The sequence below is a fragment of the Heptranchias perlo genome, chromosome 6 (genome assembly GCF_035084215.1).
Source record: "Heptranchias perlo isolate sHepPer1 chromosome 6, sHepPer1.hap1, whole genome shotgun sequence".
NCBI classification, from domain to species: Eukaryota; Metazoa; Chordata; class Chondrichthyes; order Hexanchiformes; family Hexanchidae; genus Heptranchias; species Heptranchias perlo.
The window spans coordinates 75,913,000-75,935,133 of record NC_090330.1 but is presented as its reverse complement, the minus strand read 5'-3'; the positions used below and the strand labels follow the sequence as shown (position 1 = coordinate 75,935,133).

Genomic DNA, 22,134 nt, shown 5'->3' with positions numbered 1-22,134 from the left:
TGCTATATCCTAGTGCCAATCCCCTTGCCAAATTAGTTTAACCCCACCCCCCCAACCAAAGCACCAGCGAACCTCCCTGCAAGGACATTGGTCCCAGCTCCATTAAGGTGCAACGTCTGGCCTGTACAGGTCCCACCTCCGCCAGAACTGGTCCCAATGCCCCAGGAATCTAAAGCCCTCTCTCCTGCACCATCTTTCCAGCCACGCATTCATCTGCTCTATCCTCCTATTTCAATACTCGATAGTGCATGGAACTGGGAGTAATCTGGAGATTACTACCTTTAATCCGTTTCACACTACTGCTGAAAACCAATTTCACCCCCACAATATCTTATTTCAACATGAGCTTGGCAAACCTTTGTTCTTTCGAGTATGGTCTTCAGTGAAGGTATTGCTCTCCATTTCTCCTCAGTTCCTATTTCTCATATTCTTTGTGATTTTTTTTTCCATCTGATTATTTTTTAACCTCCATGTTACCATTTTTCCTCATGCCTTTCAGTATCATTCATTCCCTCCCTATCTCTAACTCACATCACTAGCAATATTCTGTTCTCTCTCTAACAGATTCTACTGCTGGTCATGTTCATTTGATTTATAGTTGTTGATGTAAGTATTTTTTTAAAAAGATTACAACTGCGCTAGCTGCCCTCAGTCATATGTTACCATATGACCTTTTACTGACCCGATTTTTAATACTTTAATCTATTTTCATCAGTCTGTCGTATGTCAGGCAGAAGTCACAACTGCTAATGAATTGTACACTAAAGTCAGTCAAAAGTCAGTACGGTCCCAGCTGGCTTGATTCTGAGTTCTTAAAACAGAATCAATTATACTGAATACTGCTGCTGCATATCAGGAATCTGAGTGTAGACGTTAGCACAGGATTCTCCATTCTGTATGGATGGAAACATCTGCACTGATCTTCATGCCTGCACCCTCAATGTGCATATCATAGTCACACAGTAACAGTAACTAGCAGCAGAAGACCTTCTAGCCCCACCTCCCTATCCCCCCTCTCCTATTCATCGTATTCACCAAAGCTGTGGGCCGCGAATGAATTTCTATATGATATTTTCATATCATTGCTGTGCTATATAAATATCAATATTTCTACCAAATCCATTTTTACTGCATTAGTTTCATTTATTTTTGAGGGGGTGAGAATCCTACTAAATCTACTATAAAATATAGAGCAAAAGATTGCTGTATCCTCTTGGTGAATGCAATTTATCAGTTCAATAATAACTTTCTTTCAGCTTCAAAATCTTGCTGCAGATTTTAATAGATGTGCCTTATTTAATTTTGGCATTGTATTTTTGAAGGTTACACTAAATCAATTGTGGAGAAAGTAATGTTTGTAGTCCAGGATCTTTCCCATACATTTAAAAAAAATATTCCCAGGATGTGGCAAGCATTTATTGCCCATCCCTTGGTGCCCTGAGAAGGTGTTGGTGGGCCTTCTAACTGAGTGGCTTGGTAGGCCACTTCAGAGGGCAGTTAAGAGTCAACTATGTCAGTGTGGGACTGGAGTCACATATAGGCCAGCAGAGGTTAGCATGGCAAGTTTCCTTTCATAAAGATCATTTGCGAAGTAGTTGGGTTTAATGACAATCCAACAGCTTCATGGTCACCTTTATGGACACCAGCTTTTCTAAACCGAATTAAGATTCCCAACCTGCAATGGTGGGATTTGAACTCATAGCCACTAGATTATTAGTCCAGTAACATAACCACTACAACTACTACACCCTCTCATGCAAGCACTTGACAATTGTTTTCATAATTAGACTGTGTCCCTTACGAATTGAAACTGGTGTACTTTGCTCTCAGTTGTATTGAGTTAGCATGTGAGAAAAATTAAGCAATGTTATCCAGGGCAGATTACTTATTGTATTCTTTCTTGCTGGTCACAGCACATGCCTGGTTACTGCTAGCTGTTTCCATAATCTGCAGAAAAATAAATAGTACGGTCTGGCATGCTGAGGGCATTAATATGTGACTACAGCGCACTCTCGTGGTCAAAGGGTAGTTTAATATGCTGAAGCCATTCATGCAATTACATTCAAAGTTGCACCCTTGGTGGCTGACTAGAGAACTGGAAATTTACCACAATCAGAGATTAATCAAAGTGGTTTGGACCTGATCGAGAGATGAAGTCACTTAGTTCAAAGACCTATCTCCTGTCGATCTTTCTTAAGGTATTTGTTTGATTAAGGTGTCAGACGTGGCTCAGTGGGTAGCAGTCTCACCTCTGAGTCAGAAAGTTGTGGATCTCAGTCCCACTCCAGAGACTTGAGCACAAAAATCTAGGCTGACACTCCAGTGCAGAATTGAGGGAGTGCTGCACTGTTGGAGGTGCCATCTTCAAGAACGTAAGAAATACGAGCAGGAGAAGGCCATACGGTCCCTCTAGCCTGCTCCACATTCAATAGGACTATGGATGATCTTCTACCTCAACTCTACTAACCTGCCTGGTTCCCATATCCCTTGATTGCCTCAGAGTCCAAAAATCTATCGATCTCAGCCTTGAATATAGTCATCGATTGAGCAGGCACAGCCCTCTGAGTTAAAGAATTCCAAGATTCACAACTCTCTGAGTGAAGAAATTCCTCCTCATCTCAGTCCTAAATGTCCGACCCCTTATCCTGCGACTCTCCAGCCAGGGGAAACAGCCTCTCAGTATCAACCCTGTCAAGCTCTCTCAGAATCTTATATGTTTCAATGAGATCACCTCTCATTCTTCTAAACCCCAGAGAGTATTCTGCTCAATCTCTCCTCAGAGAACAACCCTCTCATCCCAGGAATCAATCTAATGAACCTTTGTTGCATCGCCTCTAAGGCAAAAATATCCTTCCTTAGACAAGGAGACCAAAACTTTACGCAGTACTCCGGGTGTGGTCTTACCAAACCCCTGTACAATTACAGCAAAACTTCCTTACTCTTGTACTCAAATCCCCTTGCAATAAAGGCCAACATGCTATTTATCTTCCTAATTGATTGCTGCACCTGCATGTTAACTTTCTGTGTTTCATGTGCCAGGACACTCAAATCTCTCTGAATTAATAGTTTCTCACCATTAAAAAATATTCTGTTTTTCTATTCTTCCTACCAAAGTGAATAACCTCACATTTCCCCATATTTTACTCTATCTGCCACCTTCTTGCCCACTCACTTAATCTGTTTATATCCCTTTGCAGGTGCTTTGTGTCCTTCTCACAGTTTACTTTCCCACCCAGCTTTGTATTGTCAGCAAACTTGGATACACTACACTCCATCCTTCATCTAAGTCATTAATATAGATTGTAAATAGCTGAGGCCCAAGCAATGATCCTTGCGGCACCCCACTAGTTACAGCCTGCCAACCTGAAAATGACCCATTTATTTCTCCTCTCTGTTTTCTGTCCGTTAACCAATCCTCTATCCATGCTAATATACTACCTCCAACCCATGAGCCCTTATCTTGTGTATCAACCTTTTGTGTGGCACCTTATCGAATGCCTTTTGAAAATCCAAATATACTACATCCACCGGTTCCTCTTTACCTACCCTGCTAGTTACATCCTCAAAAAACTCCAGTAGATTTGTCAAACACGATTTCCCTTTCATAAAACCATGTTGACTCTGCCTAATCATGTTATGATTTTCTAAGTGTCCCGTTACCGCGTCCTTAATAATGGATTCAAGCATTTTCCCGACTACTGATGACAGGCTTACTGGTCTGTAGTTCCCTGTTTTCTCTCTCCCTCCTTTCTTGAATTGAGTGTTAAATTTGCTACCTTCCAATCCACTGAGACCGTTCTAGAATCTAGGGAATTTTGGAAGATCACAACCAATGCATCCACTATCTCTGCAGCCACCTTTTTTAGAATCCTAGGATGTAGGCTATCAGGTCCAGGGGATTTGTCAGCTTTTAGTCCCATTAATTTCTCCAATACTTTTTCTTTACTAATATTAATTACTTTAAGTTCCTCACTCTTGTTAGACCCTTGGTTCCCTACTATTTCTGATAAGTTTTTTGTGATCTCGACTGTGAAGACAGATAAAAAATATTTGTTTAACTGCCGTTTCCTTATTCCCCATTATAAGTCCTCAAAGGGACCCACATTAATCTCTTTGCTAATCTTTTCCTTTTTACATACATGTAGAAGCTCTTACAATCTGTTTTTATATTTCTTGCTAGTTTACTCTCATATTCTATTTTCTCCCTATTTATCAGTGTTTCGGTCATCCTTTGCAGGTTTCTAAAACTCTCCGAATCATCAGGCTTACTACTCTTCTTGGCAACATTCTAAGCCTCTTCTTTTAATCTAATGCTATCCTTAACTTCTTTATTTAGCCACGGATGGATCACTTTTCCTGTGGAGTTTTTATTCCAAAATGGAATGTATATTCGTTGAGAATTATGAAATATTTCTTTAAGTGTTCACCATTGCTTATCTACTGTCATATCTTTTAATCTAATTTCCCAATCAACCTTAGTCAAGTTGCCCCTCATACCTATGTAATTGGCTTTGTTTAAGTTAAAGATTCTAGTTTCATACTTAAGTATGTCACTCTCGTACTCAATGTGAAATTCTATCATATTATGGACACTCTTCCCCAGAGGATCCCTCACTATGAGATTACTAATTAACCCTGTCTCATTACACAAGCAAGATCTAAGATATCCTGTTCCCTGGTCGGTTCCATGATGTATTGTTCTCGGAAACTGTCTCGAAAGCAATCCATGAACTCGTCGTCCAAACTACTTTTACCAATTTGATTTGTCCAGTCTATTATCAAGATTAGAGTCCCCCACGATTATTGCATTACCTTTGTTACAAGCTCCTCTTATTTCATGATTGATACTCTGTCCACCGGTATAACTACTGTTAAGGGGTCTATTGACTACTCCCACCGGTATTTTCTGCCCCTTGTTATTTCTTATCTCCACCAATACTGATTCTACTGATCTTCCAAGCCAAGATCCTTTCTCACTACTGTCTTTATGTCATCCTTTATTATCAGGGCTGCCCCCCACACCCCACCGCCTCTTTTCCATTTTGTCTGTCTTTTTGAAAAGTCACGTACCCTGGAATATTTAGTTCCCAACCTTGGTCACCTTGCAACCATGTCTCAGTAATGTCTACTAGTTCAATCCCATTTATCTCTATTTGTGCCATTAATGCGTCTGTCTTGTTACGAATGCTTCGTGCATTCAGATAAAGCAACTTTAATTTTAACTTTTTACTATTTTTCCCTGATTTGACCTTATTCACTGATTCACTATTACCATTGAACTCTCTGTCCCTTCCTGACACAGTCTGTTTATCTTTACCCAAATCGCTACACTGCTCTATAGCCTTGACTTTTCTCTTTAGATTTATAAATTCATCCTTACCTGAACTCTACCCCCCATTTCCGATAAGACATTAAACCCAGGCTTCATTTGCCCTCTCAGGTGGACGTGGCGATCTTATGGCACTATTTAAAAGAACATCAGGGGAGCAAATATTTACCCCTCAACCAACATCATTAAAAAGAGCAGATAATCTGGTCTTTTATCTCATTGCTGTTTGTGAGACTTTGCTATGCGCAAATTAACTGCAGCAATTCCTACATTACAACAATGACTACAATTCAAAAGTACTTAATTGGCTGTAAAGCTCTTTGGGACATCCTGAGGTCATGAAAGATACTATATGAATGCAAGTCTTTCTTCCTTCTTTAAGTTGAAGAGACATATGCTTCTAACTTCCTTTGTTTCAGGATTTCTTCTTAAGGAGACGGGTCAAACACAGAGAGAGTGATCTTCTAAATGGTGTGAATTGCAAGCAGAGTGAAGACATTAAAGCAGGAGTTTGGTGAGAGTGGGAGTTTGGTGAGAGTGGGAATTAGGTGCAGAAGGGAAGGGAATGCTACGTAAGAGGGAAAGATGGAGACAGCAGAGCACTCTAAGTAAGGAGGACATTAAGTAAATAGACTGTAAAATGGATGGGCAACTGAGACCCATTGCCTGCACATCCTGTGCCACGTGGGAAGTCTAAGACGCTTTGTGTGTCCTGGACAACCTTGTGTGCAGGAAGTGTCGCCGGCTGCTCAAGCTCAGTGTTTCTGAGCTTGAGGAGCAGCTGGTGTCACTGTAGGGCTTCTGGGAGGTTGAAAGTTTCTTGGATCGCACATTCCAGGAGGTGGTAACCCCGCAGCCACAGAGAGTTCAGCAGGATAATAAGTAGGTGGCCATCTGATATGGTAGGAAGAAGAGGCAGGCAGTGAAAGACTCCTCCGGGAGTGTGTCATTCACAACTGGTTTTCAGTGCAGAATACCAATGTGCGTGACGACACCTCAAAGGAATGCAGTCCAGAGCAGATCCCCGGCACCGTGGAGCAAAGGACTGCACAGGGGGGCACAGCGAAGTAAAGAAATGAAGTTGAATAGGGGATTCGAAGCCAGGGGGATAGACAAGCGATTCTGCAACTGCCGACGTGATTCTTGCATGATGTGTTGCCTCCCTGGTGCCAGGGTAGAGGATGTCACGGAAAGGGTGCAGAAAATTCTGCGGGGAGAAGGGGAACAGCCAGAAATCATGGTCCATGTTGGAACCAATGACATAGGAAGGAAAAGTGTTGAGGTCCTACAGATGGAGCTTCAGGAGCTATGGAGTAGACTAAAGAGCAGGACTTCAAAGGTGGTAATCTCTGGATTACTCCCAGTGCCATGCATTAGGTGAGTATAAGAACAGCAAGATAAAGCAGGTTAATGTGTAGCTGGAGAAATGGTGCAGGAGGGAGGGCTTCAGATTCCTGGGGTATTGGAAGCAGTTCTGGGGCAGGAGGGACCTGTACAAGATGGACGAGTTGCACCTGAACAGGGCTGGGACCAATGTCCTTGAGGGGAGATTAACTGGAGGAATAGGGAAGGAAAAAAGGGAAGGGAGGGTGACAGTATTGATCAAAGATACTGTTACAGCCCTGGTAAGGGATGATGAGCTTGAGGGTGCAAAGGCAGATTTGGCTAGAGTTAAGGAGCAGATTAGGAGTTGTTATGCTGCTGGGTTTATAATATGGACCATTAAATAGTAGGAAGGAGATGGAGGAGCAAATCTGCAAGCAAATTTCAGAAAAATGTAAAAACAATAGAGTAGTGATAATGGGAGAGTTCAATGATCTAAATATAGACTGGGATAATACAGTGTTAAGGGCAAGGGGGGAGAAATTCCTGAAATTTGTACAGGAGAACTTTCTTGATCAGTATGTTTCCAGCCCAACGAGGAAGGAAGCAGTGCTGGATCTAGATCTGGGGAATGAAGTCGGGCAAGTGGAGTGTGTTTCAGTAGGAGATCATTTGAAAAACATTTGATCACAATATCATTAGGTTTAAAGTATTCATGGGAAGAGACAAGGAACAATCAAAGATGAAGATACTCAACTGGAGGAGGGCTAATTTCAGTGAGTTGAAAGAGGATCTGGCCCAGGTGGATTGGAATCAAAGGTTGACAGGTAAAACAGTAAATGAGCAATGGGAGGCCTTCAACGAGCAGATACTTCAGGTGCAGACCAGACACATTCCTGTGAGGAGGTAAGGAAGGGCATCCAAAGCTAGAGCTCCCTGGATAGCTAAAGATATAGTGATTAAAATGAAACAGAAAAAGGAAGCTTATGATAAATGTCAGTTTCATAAAATAGTAGAAAATCAAGCAAAATACAGAAAGTGCAGAGGAGAACTAAAAAAGGAAATGTGAGGGACAAAGAGAATATATGAGCAAAGATTAGTGGAAAATATAAAAGGGAACACTAAAGTCTTTTATAAATGTATAAATAGAGAAAGGATAGTCAGAGCAAGGGTGGGACCAATTAGGGACCAAAAAGGAGATCTTGTGGAGGCAGAGGGCATGGCTGAGATACTAAATGAATACTTTGCATCTATCTTCACAAAGCAAGAAGATGCTGCCAACGTTATAGTAAAGGAGGAGGTGGTAGAGAAATTAGGTAGGATAAAAGTAAAGAGATACATAAATGGTTGGCAGCGCTCAAAGTAGAAAAATCATCCTGTCCGGATGGGATGTATCCTAGGTTGCTGACGGAAGGGTGGAAATAGCAGAGCCTCTAGCCACAATCTTTCAATCCTCCTTGAATATGGGAGCGGTGCCAGATGACTGGAGGGTTGCAAATGTTACACCTCTGTTCAAAAAAGGAGTGGGATAAACCCAGTAAACTATAGGCCAGTCAGCATAATGTTGGTGGTGAGGAAACATTTAGATCCAGTAGTCTGGGACAAGATTAATTGTCACTTGGAAAGACATGGGTTGATAAATAACAGCTAGCGTGGATTTGTTAAATGCAAATTGTGTATGACAAGCTTGATTGAGTTCTTTGATGAAGTAACGGAGAGAGTTGATGAGGGTAGTGTTTTTGTTGTGTATCTGGACTTTCAAAATGCATTTGATAAAGTACCACATAATAGACTTGTTAATAAAATTGAAGCTCATTGGATTAAAGGGGCTGTGGCAGCAGAGATACAAAATTGGCTAAGGGACAGAAAGCAGAGGGCAGTGGTGAATGATTGTTTTTCAGACTGGAGGGAAGTATACAGTGGTGTCCCCCGGAATTTGGTATTAGAACCACTGCTAGTTTTGATATACATTAATGACCTGGACCTGGACAGGGCATAATTTCAAAGTTTGCAGATGACACGAAACTCGGAAATGTAGTAAACAATGCAGAGGATAGTAACAGACTTCAGGAGGACACAGACAGACTGATGAAATGGGCAGACGCATGGCAGATGAAATTTAATGCAGAGATGTGTGAAGTGATGCATTTTGGAAGGAAGAATGAAGAGAGGCAGCATAAACTAAATAGTACAATTTTAAAAGGGGTGCAGCAACAGAGAGACCTGGGGGTTTATGTACAGAAATCTTTGAAGGTGGCAGGACAAGTTGATAATGCTGTTAAAAAAGAATATCAGATCCTTGGTTTTATAAATAAAGGCATAAAGTAAAAAAGCAAGGGAGTTATGCTAAACCTTTATAAATCACTAGTTAGGCCTCAGCTGGAGTATTGTGTTCAATTCTGAGCACCACACTTTAGAAAGGATGTCAAGGCCTTTGAGAGGGTGTAGTGGAGATTTACTAGAATGGTGCCAGAGATGAGGGACTTCAGTTGTTTGGAGAGATTAGAGAAGCTGGAATTGTTCTCTTTAGAGCAGAAAAGATTAATGGGAGATTTAATAGAGGTGTTCAAAATGTTGAGGGGTTTTGACAGAGTACACAGGGAGAAACTGTTTCCACTCGCAGGAGGGTTGGTAACCAGAGGACACAGACCAAAGGGGAGATAAGGAGAAGCTAGGGACTAAATTAAAAAGCAGAACCACTCCAGATTATTACCTGAGCCACGAGCAAGTTGGCACAGAGTAAATCAGATCAGAGAGATGAATGCGTGGTTCAAAGATTGGTGTGGGAGAAGTGAGTTTTGATTCATGGGGCATTGGCACTAATACTGGGGAAAGAGAGAGCTGTTCCATTGGGAGGGGCTTCACCTGAACCATGCTGGGACCAGTGTTCCGGCGAACTGAATAACTAGGGCGGTAGAGAAGGTTTTAAACCAAATAGAGAGGGGGGGAGGGTTCAGGTGGGGTGAAGTTTAGACTGATAAAGAGAAAAGACAAGGAAGTAGTACAGAAAAGTGGTGGGGGTAATGATAAACAAAGTGTGTCAGGAAGGGACAGAGCGTACAAACATAAGAGTGCACTAGCAAATGGGGCCGGGGTAGGAAAGAATGATAAAAAGACAAAATTAAAGGTTCTTTATCTGAATGCGCGCAGCATTCATAATAAGATGGGTGAATTGATGGCACAAATAGAAAGAAATGGGTATGATTTCATGGTCATTACAAAGACGTGGTTGCAAGATGACAAGGTTGGGAGCTAAATATTCAGGGTTGTTTAACATTTCGGAAGGATAGGAAAAAAGGTAAAGGTGGTGGGGTAGCTCTGTTAATAAAGGATGAAATTGGTATAATAGTGAGAAATGATCTTGGCTCAGAAGATCAAGATATCGAATTAATTTGGGTGGAGGTAAGAAATAGCAAGGGAAAGAAATCACTGGTGGGAGTTGTATATAGGCCCCTTAACAGTAACTACACTGTAGGGAAAAATATAAATCAGGAAATAAGGGGGGCTTGTAAAAAAGGTAATGCAATAAACATGGACAATTTTAACTTTCACATAGATTTGACAAATCAAATTGGCAAAAGTAGCCCTAAGGAGGAGTTCATAGAGTGTATTCGGGACTGTTTCTTAGACCAATACGTCGAGTAACCAACCAGGGAACAGGCTATTTTGGATCGAGTAAAGGGTAATGAAACAGGATTAATTAATGATCTCAAAGTAAAGGATCCCTTGGGAAACAGTGATCATAACATGATAGAATTTCACATCCAGTTTGAGAGCGAGGATCATGGGTCTGAAACCACTTTATTAAACTTAAATACAATGTGGCAATTTCAAAGGAATGAGGGCGGAATTGGCTAAAGTGGACTGGGTAAATAGACTAGATGGTATGATGGTGAATAAGCAGTGGCAAACATTTAAAAAGATATTTTATGACTCGCAACAAGAATATATCCCTGTGAGGAGGAAAGACCCCACAGAAAGGGTGAACCAACCATGGCTAACTAAGGAAGTCAAGGATGGTATCAGGTTAAAAGAAAAAGCATACAATGTGGTAAAGATTACTGGTAAGCCCGAAGATTGGTAAAACTTTAAAAACCAGCAAAAGATGACCAAAAGAATAATAAAGAAGGAGAAAATAAATTATGAGAGTAAACTAGCAAGAAATATAAAAACTGACAATAAAAGCTTCTACAAGTATATAAAAAGGAAGAGGGTAGTTAAAGTAAACATTGGTCCCTTTGAGGATAAGACTGGGGAAATAATAAAGGAAAACAAGGAAATGGCAGAGGAATTGAACAGATATTTTGTATCTGTCTTCACAGCAGAAGACACTAATAACATACCAATAATAGTAGAAAATCAAGGGGCAAAGGGGAGAGAGGAACTAAAAACAATCACTATCACCATCACTAGAGGAAAAAGTACTAGGCAAACTAATGGGTCTAAAGGCTGACAAGTCCCCTGGACCTGATGGCTTGCATCCGAGGGTCTTAAAGGAAGTGGCTACAGAGATAGTGGATGCATTGGTTGTAATCTTCCAGAATTCACTAGATTCTGGAAAGGTCCCAGCGGATTGGAAAACCGCAAACGTAACACCCGTATTCAAGAAGGGAGTGAGACAGAAAACAGGTAACTATAGACCAGTTAGCCTAACATCTGTCATTGGGAAAATGCTGGAATCCATTATTAAGGAAGTAGTAGCAGGACATTTGGAGACTCATAATACAATCAAGGAGAGTCAACATGGTTTTATGAAGGGGAAATCGTGTCTGACAAATTTATTAGAGTTCTTTGAGAAAGTAACGGGCAGGGTGGATAAAGGGGAACCAATGGATGCAGTAAATTTGGATTTCCAAAAGGCATTCGATAAGGTGCCACATAAAGGTTACTGCACAAGATCTCATGGTGTTGGGGGTAATATACTAGCATAGATAGAGGATTGGCTAACTAACAGAAAACAGAGTCGAGATAAAAGGGTCATTTTCAAAATGGCAATCTGTAACTAGTGGGGGGCTGCAGGGATCAGTGCTGGGGCCTCAACTATTTACAATATATATCAATGACTTGGATGAAGGAACAGAGTGTTTTGTGGCCAAATTTGCTGATGCTACAGAGATAGGTGGAAAAGCAAGTTGTGAGGAGGACACAAAGTGTCTGCAAAGGGGACAGATTAAGCAAATGAGCAAAAATTTGGCAGATAGAATATAATGTGGGAAAATGTGAAGTCATCCACTTTGGGAAGAAAAATAAAAAAGCAAAATATTATTTGAATGGAGAAATACTACAAAATGCTGTGGTACAGAGGGATCTGGGTGTCCTCTTACATGAAACACAAGAAGTCAACATACAGGTGCAGCAGGTAACCTGGAAGGCAAACGGAATATTGGCCTTTATGTCTAGGGGGACGAAATATAAAAGCAGGGAAGTCATGCTACAACTGTGCAGGGTGCTGGTGAGACCACACCTGGAGTACTGCGTACAGTTCTGGTGCCCTTATTTAAGGAAGGACATACTTGCATTGGAGGCAGTTCAGAGAAGGTTCATTAGGTTAATTCTGGATATGGAAGGGTTGTCTTATGAAGAAAGATTGAATAGGTTAGGTCTATACTCACTGGAGTTTAGAAGATTGAGGGGAGATCTTATTATGGGGATCTATAGGGTAGATGCTGAGAGGATGTTACCCCTCATGGGGCAATCTAAAACTAGGGGGCATAGTCTCAGAATAAGGGGTCGCCCGTTTAAGACAGAAATAAGGAGGAATTTCTTCTCCCAGAGGGTTGTGAATCTTTGGAATTCTTTACCCTAAAAAGCTGTGGAGGCTGAGTTACTGAATACATTCAAGGCTGAGTTAGACAAATTTTTGATCAGCAAAGGCGTCAAAGGATATGGGGAAAGGGCCGAAGGGTGGAGTTGAGGTAAAAATCAGATTGGCCATGGTCTCATTGAGTGGTGGAGCAGGCTCGAGGAACTGGATGGCCTACTCCTGCTCCTATCTCTAATGGTTTGATAGAATATTTGACATGGGTGTTCTTAACTAATCTAAGAGTGATGAAAGCTAATTACATTGCAGCAAGCTACATTGATGGGCTGTCCACAAACCGGCTTTACCATGGAATAAAAGGAATTTCAGAGGCATCCCAGAGACACGGCTGCTTGATTCCATTTTAATCCTGAGTTGCCCTTGCTATTTTAAACTGTACAAACCAAACATAAAAAATCCTATTTTTATCATACGTAATTGCTCAATCAGATACCCCTTCAACCACACTTATGCAAAGGAGGTTGGCAACTTTGATGGCAACATTTATTAATGGCCTGAGATGTTGAGTCTCCAACTGTGCTTGGTGGTTGAATGCTGTTTTGTTATTTGAAATCGTAGGCTGATTACTGTTTGTGAGAATCCCTACGTGGTCAGTTTTTAGTAAAATATTAAAATGTCTACGTGGCAAAGAAGCAGAATGCAAAATGGTTAGAAAGGGTTAATTAGTTAGTAACTGAGATTGGTACAAGTGGCCTGGCCCTCCTGCTGGGCCATATGTTTGCTTAGTCAGCAGGCCTGCATTGTCTTATCAATGATAGGTCTTTGATGTGAGTCAAGGACTGGTCTGAATGTCTCCATGTTTATGGCAGATCAATATAGGGAACGAGCTTAGCCAAAGTTGAAAGACATTCCAGGTTGGGAGATAAGGAACAGAAGGAACAGGGAAGAACATTCCAAGTTGGAAAGTGAGGAAGTTATCCCCTTTGATGTCTAACAGCAGCATGATCAGCACATGGACGATTTATGATTGGCCGGAAATAATGTAACCTCGCATGGCAACCTATGCCCGGCTTATGATTGGTGTTGACCCTCGTTAAGTATGTTCCAACCCTATTCATCTGTATAAAAAACGTGTGGATTTCTGTATGTTTTTGTTCTTGCTCTGCCAGCATAGAGGGACTCTATCAGGAGTCCAAATCAATGCTGCAGACTAAGAACCCTGCTATTAAAGATGTGTTGGACTTTAAAATGTATTCGACTTCAGTTATTACTGAACCAGACTGAGGGGAAAGAATCCGGATCGTCATTTGTACCCAAATGACGAACTAATGGTATATTGTGGTTTATGAGCTGTTTAAAGCACCTGAGCCCATGATCTTCCCATTTTGTCTGTGTGCAATAGTCCCTGTGCTTTAGAGCTTTCAAAAGGCGGCCAATCAGACTGTGGCTGTAATTTGTGATTCATCAGCAGTTCAAGGGTCTTAACAGACAGTTAGGGCTCGATATTACCAGGGCTGCGGGTTCGCAGTGGGGGGGGCGACTGGGCACGTGGGTAACGCGCCCGGTGAAATCAGTCTGCCCCGCGCCCGTTCGCAGCCTAATTGGATCCACTTACCTGGTCTTCCGGGTTCCCCACTGCTGATCTGCGCGTCGGGCGGACTGCGCATGCGCAGTAAGGTCTGTCAGCTGGAGGAGCTCTATTTAAAGGGGCAATCCTCCACTGACTGATGCTGCAACAAATAGGAAAAATTACAGCATGGAGCAGCCCAGGGGGAAGGCTGCTCCCAGGTTAATGATGCCTCACTCCAGGTATCATTGGATGGGGTGAGGAGGAGGGGGAGGACAAAGATCTTCCCCCCGGCGGGCGGGAGGAAGTGGCCTGCCTCTGCCACCAAGGCCTGGCTCGAGGTGGCAGAGGAGGTCACCTGCACCACCAACATATCGCTCACCTGCATACAGTGCAGGAGGCGCTGCAATGACCTAAGTAGGTCAGCCAAAGTGAGTACACTTACTCATTCCCCTACACTATGTCTGCCACATCACTGCCCCCACCCCACATCTCCTTCTGCACTGCCAACACTACTCTGTCACATCATCCCTCACACCCACTCAAACCTCATCCTCATCTTACCTGTACTTACTCACCTCGCCAGTACTCATCCCGCCACTACCACTCAACCCAATCCTCATACAATCTCATGGCTCTATCTCACACTCACCCTCTCATGCATCTCTTTCACGGTCAGCCTCACTCAACCTGCCACTACCTGTGCTGCAGCCACAGGGCATGCATCACATATGTGCAGTAGAAAGCGTAAGGCAAACGTGTCGTGAGCATGAAGGGAATGCACAAGGGTGTTTGAGGGTTTGTCATGGTTTTTACTTATATTTAATTTCTGACCAACTCACATCACATATTATATTGGCACCACTACTGCCACGTCTTTGCGAATCTTGTCTGGTTTGTGCAATAATGCCCTTTCCTGAGGATCACAATGAAGACCCACACCTGATGCCACCCATTGTGTCACTGCAGGGTGGGTGTCGGTGTATTTGCAGGGCTCTTTTGTGCAGACGACTGAGAGACGTCGGCGATGTCCCCGGTGGCACCCTGGAAGGATGCAGAGGAGAAGTTGTTGAGGGCAGTGGTGACTTTGACAGCGACAGGTAAGAAGATGGTGCTCGGGCCAGCCGAGAGCAGCTTGGCATGAAGGAGGCTGCAGATGTCCATGACTGCATGTCGAGTGACTCTGAGCCTCCGTGTGCACTGCTGCTCAGAGAGGTCCAGGAAGCTGAGCCTCGGTCTGTGGACTCTGTGGCAAGGGTAGTGCCCTCTGAGAAGCATTTCTCTCTGCGGTTGCCCTCCCTCCTGCTGTGCAGGTGGATGTGTCACAGCACTGTGTTGTGGAGCTCCACGTGTCACAGGTGGATGGCGTGGCCGGCGAGGCTGGTGATGCTGTTCGTCCTCCGATAAAGTCATGACTGCAGCTATGGCGGCCCCCATCCAGAAGATGTACATCTGAGGGAGTCCGCAAGGTAGGTACATGTGTCTGGACCCCGGGGTAAGTGTGCAAGTTTGTGAATTTGATTGTTAGGAGGAGGGTGATGGAGGCCAAACTTTGTCCAAAGTGACAGAGTAGCCTCCTGCAATGAGTGAGGGTCTCCCCTCCCCCCCCCCAACTTGTCAAACGGACCTTTGCAGCTGCCACAGGCTGATAGCTGCAACGCGTCCATTTCAACTGGGAGTGTTTCCCCCAGTATGGGAAACAGTCCCAGTTGTTTCTAAAATCCCACCCCTCCTGAAATATTCCCTTAATCAGGTCTGTTAACGAACTGAAATAGCAAGATAAATACTGTTAAGTGGAACCCCGCCAGCTTTAATTGCCTGCGGGAGTCCCACATGCAGGGGCTGCGCGCGCACGTCGGCGCGTCTGTGGGGAACCCGGAAGTGGACGGGGTGGAGCCGGGCTCCAGACCCGCTCCGGGCTTCCCCGATTTTCGGAGTCCCCCCGCCAGGAACGCACCCGATAGCGGATGCTAAAATAGAGCCCCTAATGTAAAAGCAACAAGACCTCAAAGCTGGCTGGAAAGCTTCAGCTGCAACCTTCATCTCAGCCCCAGGACATTGCTGAAGGAGTTCCTCAGGGCATTGGCTTAGGCCCAACCATCTTCAGCTGCTTCATCAATGACCTTCCCTCCATCATAAGGTCAGAAATGGGGATGTTCGCTGATGATTGCAGTTCCATTCGCAACCCCTCAGATAATGAAGCAGTCCGAGCCCGCATGCTGCAAGACCTGGATAACATCCAGGCTTGGGCTGATAGGTGGCAAGCAACATTCGCGCCAGGTAATGATCATCTCCAACAAGACAGAGTCTAACCACCTCCCCTGGACATTCAATGGCATTAGCATTGTCAAATCCCCCACCATCAACATCCTGGGGGTCACCATTGACCAGAAACTTAACTGGACCAGCCAAATAAATACTGTGGCACTGCAGCAACTCGCCAAGGCTTCTTCGACAGTACCTCCCAAACTCGCGACCTCTACCACCTAGAAGGACAAGAGCAGCAGGCACATGGGAACAACACCACCTGCATGTTCCCCTCCAAGTCACACACCATCCCGACTTGGAAATATATCGCCATTCCTTCATTGTCGCTGGGTCAAGATCCTGGAACTCCCTTCCTAACAGCACTGTGGGAGAACCGTCACCACACGGACTGCAGCGGTTCAAGAAGGCGGCTCACCACCACCTTCTCAAGGGCAATTAGGGATGGGCAATAAATGCCGGCCTGGCCAGCGATGCCCACATCCCATGAACGAATAAAAAGAGGTCAGAGGCTGGGTATTCTGTGGTGAGTGACTCACCTCCTTACTCCCCAAAGCCTTTCCACCATCTACAAGGCACGATTCAGGGGTGTGATGGAATACTCTCCACTTGCCTGGATGAGTGCAGCTCCAACAACACTCAAGAAGCTCAACACCATCCAGGACAAAGCAGCCTGCTTGATTGGTACCCCCATCCACCATTCTAAACATTCACTCCCTTCACCACCGGCGCACCGTGGCTGCAATGTGTACCATCCACAGGATGCACTGCAACAACACGCCAAGACTTCAACAGCACCTCCCAAACCCGTGACCTCTACCACCTAGAAGGACAAGGGCAGCAGGCACATGGGAACACCACCACCTACACGTTCCCCTCCAACTCACACTCCATCCAGACTTGGAAACATATCTCTGTTCCTTCATCATTGTTGGGTCAAAATCCGTGAACTCCCTTCCTAACAGCACTGTGGGAGAACCTTCACCACACGGACTGCAGCGGTTCAAGGTGGCTCACCATCACCTCCTGAAGAGCAATTAGGGATGGGCAATAAATGCTGGCCTTGCCAGCGACACTCACATCCCATGATTGAATGAAAACAAAATAGGGTCCAGCTAATGTCTTTCTCAATAGCATCACTTCTGATTTATATTAAGTTTGTTCTTTGTCCTTTTTACTGCTGCCATACACTGGATGGATGGTTTCAATGATGTTCACACAACCCTCAAATCCTCATACTGATTAAGCATTGTATGACTGTTCCATTCCAACATATACTCCTTGTATGGTACCTTCCTGCCATACTAATTGGTTTACACTTATCTGCACTTGCCATCTACTAGCCCACTTTCCTAAGAGATCTGCTACTTTAATCTTAGGAACCTGGTGGCAGATATAGTTGGAATTCAGATTCTAGTTGGAGAAATGATTTGGTCTTTCACTCCACTTGAACAAGCATTTTGAAACAAACTTTTATTCTGTCAAATGAATCCAATATATGGTCATACATTAGTTTACACTAAGTCAGGTTATGGGTTCAAACCCTACTCCAGGATTTGAGCACATAATCTCTACTGACACAGCCTGCCCTCCAAGCCCATTTTCTTCAAAGTTGGAAAAAAAGATTACCTTTAGTATTAGAGCAGTTGTTGATGCTCGTTTCAGCCCAGTAAGTGAATTGGAAGCTTTCAAGGTAAATCAGCTGGGTCTAATCCACCATTTTGGCCAGGGAGCCCTTAGGACTCAACCACAGTTCATTCAAAAAGCTGCTTTATTTGGAGCAAGAAATTGTTGCTCCATTGTTTTATCTGCCCTGCAATCCAAAGTGGAGCATGGTTTTCACCATGCAGATGTTCATAAAGCCTCACATTACTGTTTCACCCAGCAAAGCAATTTCATAAAGCTATTGTTTGTTTCCTCTTTTGTGGAATATATATATATATATATATATAAAATGTATGTAATGGAGCATGTTGTAGACAGTTGGTGATAAGATTCTCCACATTGATTAAACTTAAAAGCCCTGGTAGTTTCTACTGTCACTGTACATAAACTCCTATGGTTCTGTATGTGTCTACTTGTTTAATTTCTGATAAATCATTAGCTAATTTGATTGTTAATTTTCAATTAAAGTAATACATGACTGCAATTTCATCTAGAAAGCACCACTAACAGTAAGATGCTGCATTGACTGTACAATTAATCAGGAATCGAATCATATTAATGTTTTAAATTCAGAAATATTTAAAAACTGAAATTACAGAAATTAACAATGAAATTCCCATGTTATTACTGCATTTTTTTTTTGCAATTTTTAGCTTTCTTACCGTTTGCTATTCCCCCGCCCCCCCATGCCACTTAACAACTAAAGCTACAATTGTTGAATTTTTCTCTGTAGCTTGTCCAAATTTTACCCTGCTATAAAACATTTTACATGAACCAATAATGATCAAAATGCCACAGAGCAATATGATCACAGCAGAAAACAAACAGCATCAGTGCAAGTTCACAGTTTTCTCCTCCAGTTTAATTATTTTAAAAAAGCAGCAAAAAGTCACAATTGCCAACTGGGGAGTAATATAATAAACATGTTAAATCTAAACTATCTATATAAACAAATTAACTGATTATTTTGACTGTGCTTAAAATTGCGTTGATTATGTCTATATCAAGTTATAAAGCAAGACATTCTTAAAAAAAACTAACAGAAAAACAATTACTTTCATACAGAGCTGACCCTCCAGTTTACAAGGAGGACTGTCAAAGTTTTCCTCGAGTTGTTCATTTGGCCAGCATTCTGGTGTAAAATTGAATTTCAGCCCTTAGCCTCTGAAGACTGGCAATATTTTATGCTGTAATATTTGATGTTGCACTGGACCTTTCATGAAAATATCAGATTTATTTTGGAGTAGAGTATCCATTGTAGACGTTCAGGATAAATTATTTCCTCTCAATTCAGTAGTTCCTCAATACAAGACTCATGAAAAGGCACCAACCTCCAAAGTAATGTGAAAGAAGTAGGGATACATCTCCAATAAAGAATTCAATAAATGCTGAATGTTTTCCATGTGACTTCTAAAAACAGCTTTATAGATAAGGATATTAGCGATATCAATTAATCTTTTCATGGGTGTTCTCAAGCATATTGTAGTAGAAAACATAACTGTTATACAACGCAAGTTTTGAGACGTATGGCACTGATGCTATAGAAATCAGTGACATGTGATCACTTAATCAAAGTAAAACATAGTATGTACACAGGGAGAGCTGTAATACTGAATTGTAATGGTCAAACTTGTCTGGCAACAGTATAGGATTCTTTTGATCGAGACTGCTAGCATTTCCAACATTATCTACGTGCAAACGCAGCATTTTGAGACATATCCCATTAATTGCACGTAAGGCATACAGTCGATTCCATTTAGGTGAACAGATAATGGAAAATTAAAACCATTGTCCAGCAAAACTTAGCATTGCTGTAAAAAGGAACAGGTTTTGTATCTTTAGTAATTGGATTACATGTTACACTGTGCTTACAGCTCAAACTGCATGTGGCCATACAATGCCTCATGTTGGGCATTTGCCAAAATGCTGGCATTTTTTTTCTGTTGATAATAGCATAGACTATTTTTTGCTCAAAGGTACATGCTCCAAAAGCACTTGTTATGACCAGTTCAAAATAATTCTGCAAACATTCACATCATAGAAACTGACGATGCAAACAGCTTCCATCGGTTCAGTGTACTGCTAATTATATACATGTATGGCACCAATATCTAATCGTACCCATTTACGCCAGTGTTGTAAGTTTGTCTATCAAGTCATCGATTGTGTATACTATTAATTTGACATCATCTTTCTCCCTCATTCGATGCTGACCCTGTTTGCGAAGGATGAGGTCAACATCCGAACCAAGAACATTTTCAGCCACATTTAGAGAGATCTGCCAGGGAATATGGTCATCCTTCAAACCGTGGATAAGTCTCACAGGACAGGTTATTGGAATGGGGCTTTGCAACACACAGTGATTTTCAGCATCTTTAAGAAAGGCGTAGGGGATCTTGTAAAATCCTTCTTCCTTCTGCTTGGTTGGCAAATACCATTCACCTTTTGCTTCTATTTCTTTCCTTGTCTAACAGAAACAAGAAGCAATTTAGAAATTGTTACAAAATACCACAACGGATTATCACAATAGAATATGTCAACAGTCATGATCCTCATTATCGGCTAATTGATTGTCACATACATAAATACCGGCAGAACAGGAAATCCTCATTTTTGGCCAGAGTTGGTCAGGTTTAAAATAAAGTGATAGGAATCAGGCAAGACAAAAGTAATCTTTAACAATGTGCTTCCAATTTTGTGATATAACATTGTGTTATCAATGAACAGAAGGCTAATGACTGATTTCCTTTAAGAAAATGAATATTTGTCCACATCTCTTACAACTGTTTGTTTCACATTCCTTGTACTCTCATAGGCATGAGCTCAGATCACCAAATGTCTGCAGAACAATTCCCTCAGACTGGATTGAAATGCCAATACCTTCCAGGAGCAGGAAAAGGATGATACTCCTAAACTTGCTTTTCTTTACTGGCTAGCCCAAATTAAAGCTATGACACTGTGGATATATGCTTGAGCAGATCATTCATGGGTGGTAATGGAGTAGGGTTTCACAAACTCTGTCCCGAACGCTGTCTCTAGCAGCCCGGGAGATCAGCATTTTAAATTTCCCGCCGCAGTGCACCCGCCCTCACTCCGTGACATCAGCGGCAGGGGTTGGCTATTTAGGACCGAGATGAGGAAAAATTTCTTCACTGAGGGTTGTGAATCTTTTGGAATGCTCTACCTCAGAGGGCTGTGGATGCTCAGTTGTTGAGTATATTCAGGACTGAGATTGATATATTTTTGGAATCTAAGGGAATCAAGGGATAGGGCAGGAAAGTGGAGTTGAGGTAGAAGATCAGCCATGATCTTACTGAATGCCAGAGCAGGCCCGAGGGGCCGTACGGCCTACTCCTGCTCTTATTTCTTATGTTATGTCCTATCTCCATCAGGTTTCGTTCCAGCCAGTAGTGTCCTTGTTATGGAGACCTACCTACCGAATTGTTCAACTATCTAGGACACTATTTACAGGGAAACACAGATCCCCTCAGACAAACTGACTGTAGACTGATGCTTAAACCACATGAAAACCCAATGAGCCCAATAATAACCCGCGATAATGGAAACTTTCAAATGAAAACTTGGCACATAGCCAATTGATGACCTTTTGGCGGGAGTTTCCCACTATCGGGGATTCCTACCCCGAGCGCTGCCCCTAGCAGCCCGGGAGATCAGTTCTTTAAATTTCCCGCCGCAGTGTGCCTCGACCTCGCTCCGTGACGTCCACGGCTGCTGATCAGAGAAGCCTCTGGCTCGGTGATGTCACGCGACCACCATCGCAGAGAGCTGCGACCGGCTGGTGGGAGGTTCGAGAATTTGGGGTGGGGGGGTGCTCAAGAATCGGGGGACACTTGGGAAGAGGGGCTCATGGAGAGAGATGGGGACTCGGGGAGATATGGAGACTGGAGAATGGGGGCTCAGGGGAGAGATGGAGACTTGGGAATGGGGGCTTGGGGAGCGAGGGAGACTGGGGAATGGGGGAAATCAGGGGATGGTAGGTTGGGGGAGAGATGGGGGAAGAGGAGGAAACACTGGGTCGACTTTGGTATACACTATATAGCATGGTCATCTTGATCTTTGTCGATTTATGATAACATTCGCAAAATAAAAAGCTTAATGAATATTTTCTATCTTTAGTTAATTTTTAAAAATTCTTCAACATTTTATTTACAGTGATTGCTGACCACAACACATGAATGATGGGAGGAGTTATTGATCTGACCA

The 22,134-nt window shown here is 42.8% G+C and overlaps 1 protein-coding gene across 1 annotated transcript in view; it reads right to left on the bottom strand.

The window, feature by feature from the left end:
* Positions 1 to 17,692: 17,692 nt before the first annotated feature.
* The window catches only part of LOC137323065 (palmitoyl-protein thioesterase ABHD10, mitochondrial-like), a 30,341-nt gene continuing 25,899 nt past the window's right edge, over positions 17,693 to 22,134 (bottom strand). Inside the window, exon 5 of the mRNA XM_067986463.1 lies at positions 17,693 to 20,377. Within this exon, the coding sequence (XP_067842564.1) occupies positions 20,036 to 20,377 (342 nt within the window). The 3' untranslated portion in view covers positions 17,693 to 20,035. The remainder of the gene's footprint in view (positions 20,378 to 22,134) is intronic.